A 2819-nucleotide genomic window follows, 5' to 3' on the forward strand; every position below is an offset into this window, starting at 1 on the left:
GGTGTGCCTACCCTGAGTTCCTGGCTTAGGGGAGCTGGCAGTTTATATTTTCTGTTTGTTAATTTGTTCCATCTCTAAGGCCGGGGGAATGGCTCAGGGCATGACAGATCCTACTTCCAGCCCAGGGGACTTGGCAATTGCTGAAGCTGGTCCAGGATCCAGTGCAGAGCAGGGAGTGGGGAGGTAAATGGGAGAGAGGTTTTTCCCAGAGCAGGGTGTTTTGGATACATGCAGTAGGCCGGACGCAAATGCTTATCTTTCAGCGATCGAGGGCTGCTTCTCACTAGTTCTGCGTGACCAAGTAGAGTCTCAGTGGCTGGGTCTCTCCCTGTGTGTAACACACCTTCCGAGCACCGATGCTTGCTTGCCTCACCGCTCATCCCCAAACTGATCAGTCCTGAAGGGCTCAGGCTCTTGCTGGGTCAGGTCTGGCAACTCCTCGTTGCTTCCGAACCGTCTCTCCCTCCTCCTGCCACTCAGTCCGGTTCCTCAACTTTGCCTTTGATGTTCAGGGCTCCCAGATTGTCACATATAATCAAATCACTTGTTTTTTCGGGTCTTTGTTGTAAGAGGGTCCACCAGAATAGTCTGACTACTCTGCCATCTCGGCCCCGCCACCTCAGGCTGTATATTAAGGGATTGTTCCACTTATCTTCTTGCTTTCACCAGCCTACCAGAAGCATCACTTCTCAGGCCACTTCTTATTGGGCTAAAATACTTCCTGTTTTTGAAGAAATTAGTTTTATAATGATATGTAAGTTCGTATCAACATTATTAATTGTGTTCTTATTTAACTGCCACATGAGGTATTTTTCTTAGCTCATAAGCTAGGGTGTATAAACTTTGAGGAAGAAATGAATGTGCCTTAAATATTGCTGCTAAGTCACTTAACATATATAGCACAAACTTGGGCATATATAAGAAGTTCTCAGTAAACACATAAAGAAGAAATTTGCAATGAAAAGGTGATGCTATGAGAAAACCTTAGGGCAAAGGTGGGATTAAGAAATATAAATGAGAAAGTGCTTTCCTATTCTATCTTATCCATAGCAAATAGTCAAATAATTCAATGCCTCCTAAGCAGTTATCTACTATGTGTCAAATATTAGTGAAATGAAAGCAATGAAATACAGACCTGTTCTCTAGAAGTTTTGAAAGTAAGTATAATGACAAGATCGGCAAAGAAAATAATTTGAGAAGAAGAAAATATGAAACATTACGTGAGAGTCCATGTGGTAAAAAGTAAAACTGACATAAAAGTTCAGAGATTGGAGAGATCAAATCTACTATAGCAGGTAAGAAAGGCTTTTGAGTTGTGAACAAGCTTCCTACCCTAAGACTGCCTCTGGCTCCATATGGTCTTTCCATATCTTGGCATACCTTTAACTCATTTGAAGCATATCAGGGTACCTCACAGAGTTTAGAAAACTGTGGACTAAAGTACAGTAAAAAAAGATAAAAAGTGATAGAAGATGAAGTTGGAAAGGTAGAAAGGAACAGACTATACAGGGACTTGTAGGGTTTGGACCATACAGAGCTTGTAGGGGTTGAATTTCAAATCAGCAAGGCATGTTCTGATTTGCAAGAAGCTCCTAATTTTGGTGTTAAGAATTAAGAAACAGAGAGGTTTATATAAACCTGCATGGCAAAGGGAAACAGGGGATGGGAAGGAGCTAGATTCAGATTTTTTGCAAAATGTGTTATGAGAGAGATGAGAGTCAAGCAGAAGAGAAGATAATTGGGGAGCCTATGCTAAGTACTAAAGCTTTGGTTTTCTTCCCCTTGCCTGGAAAACTTGAGAAGGATTTCTAGGAAACATAAGTGAGGAGGTATCCCCTTTGACAATGGATGAAAACATTACCTCCAATGGATTCCCCTATCTGGTTCTCCCATACTCACCCAGGAATGGGCCTCTTGTCATCTCACTCTTCACTTTCCAGGGCTCTTTCCCTTGCTCCAATAAGGAGATTATATATGGCTTAGAAATGCAAAGTCCTGCATATAAAAACAAGACATGAAAATTGGCCTTGTTTTCGGTATTCCAGAACTATACGGCAGTCCCTTAATTCTGATGGAATGACATTATAGGAACGATTAGATAACAGGGTAAAGCAAATGTGAAGGACAGACTACGTGAAGCTTCTGGTACAGCCTAGTGGAACTGCCAACAGTAAACTTTATAAAAATCAAACTATTTTCTAAGTAACTAAGCACTGTCAGAGGATCATCAGATAAAAGTGAGATATTTTAAAGGGTCTCCTCTAGAGTCAGAGTTTGAAGTTTTAGTCCAGCCAAGTTAACTGCCTCCTTTAAAAAAAGATAAATCAGCACTCTTCAGAGAAATATAACAGAATACAGAGTCTAAAATGCATTATTCACAATGTCTAAGATAGAATCTTAACTTACTAGACATAAAAAAGAGAAAAAAAATGAACCATACTCAAAAGAAGACAATTATTGGAGACTCATTCTGCAATAACACAGATGTTATAATTAGCAGGAAAGGATTTTAAAATAGCAATTTTAACTATATTGAAGAATGTAAAGGATAATATGTTTGTAATGAATGCATACAAATAGAAACTATAAAAAGAACAAAATGGAAATCATAGAGTTGAAAAATACTGATCTGAAATTTAAAAAATGACAGGATGTGCTTTACAGCACACTGAAGAAGAAAAGGAAAGAGTTTGTGAACCTGAAGATAAATCAATAGAAATTATCTAATCTGGAAAACATACAGGAAAAAATATCTTAAAACAATGAACATCTTCAGTTCCCTAGGACACAATGTCAAAGATTCTAACATATGTGTAAAT

At 38.9% G+C, this 2819-nt stretch overlaps 1 protein-coding gene across 1 annotated transcript in view; it reads right to left on the reverse strand.

Annotated features, from left to right (window-relative positions):
• LOC105756817 (zinc finger protein 471-like) overlaps positions 1 to 2819 on the reverse strand; it is a 12708-nt gene that overhangs the window by 2787 nt on the left and 7102 nt on the right. Inside the window, 1 exon segment of the mRNA XM_023741281.1 lies at positions 1900 to 1995. Coding sequence (XP_023597049.1) covers positions 1900 to 1995 — 96 coding nt within the window.

Source organism: Trichechus manatus, unplaced genomic scaffold, assembly GCF_000243295.1.
Source record: "Trichechus manatus latirostris isolate Lorelei unplaced genomic scaffold, TriManLat1.0 scaffold00176, whole genome shotgun sequence".
NCBI lineage: Eukaryota > Metazoa > Chordata > Mammalia > Sirenia > Trichechidae > Trichechus > Trichechus manatus.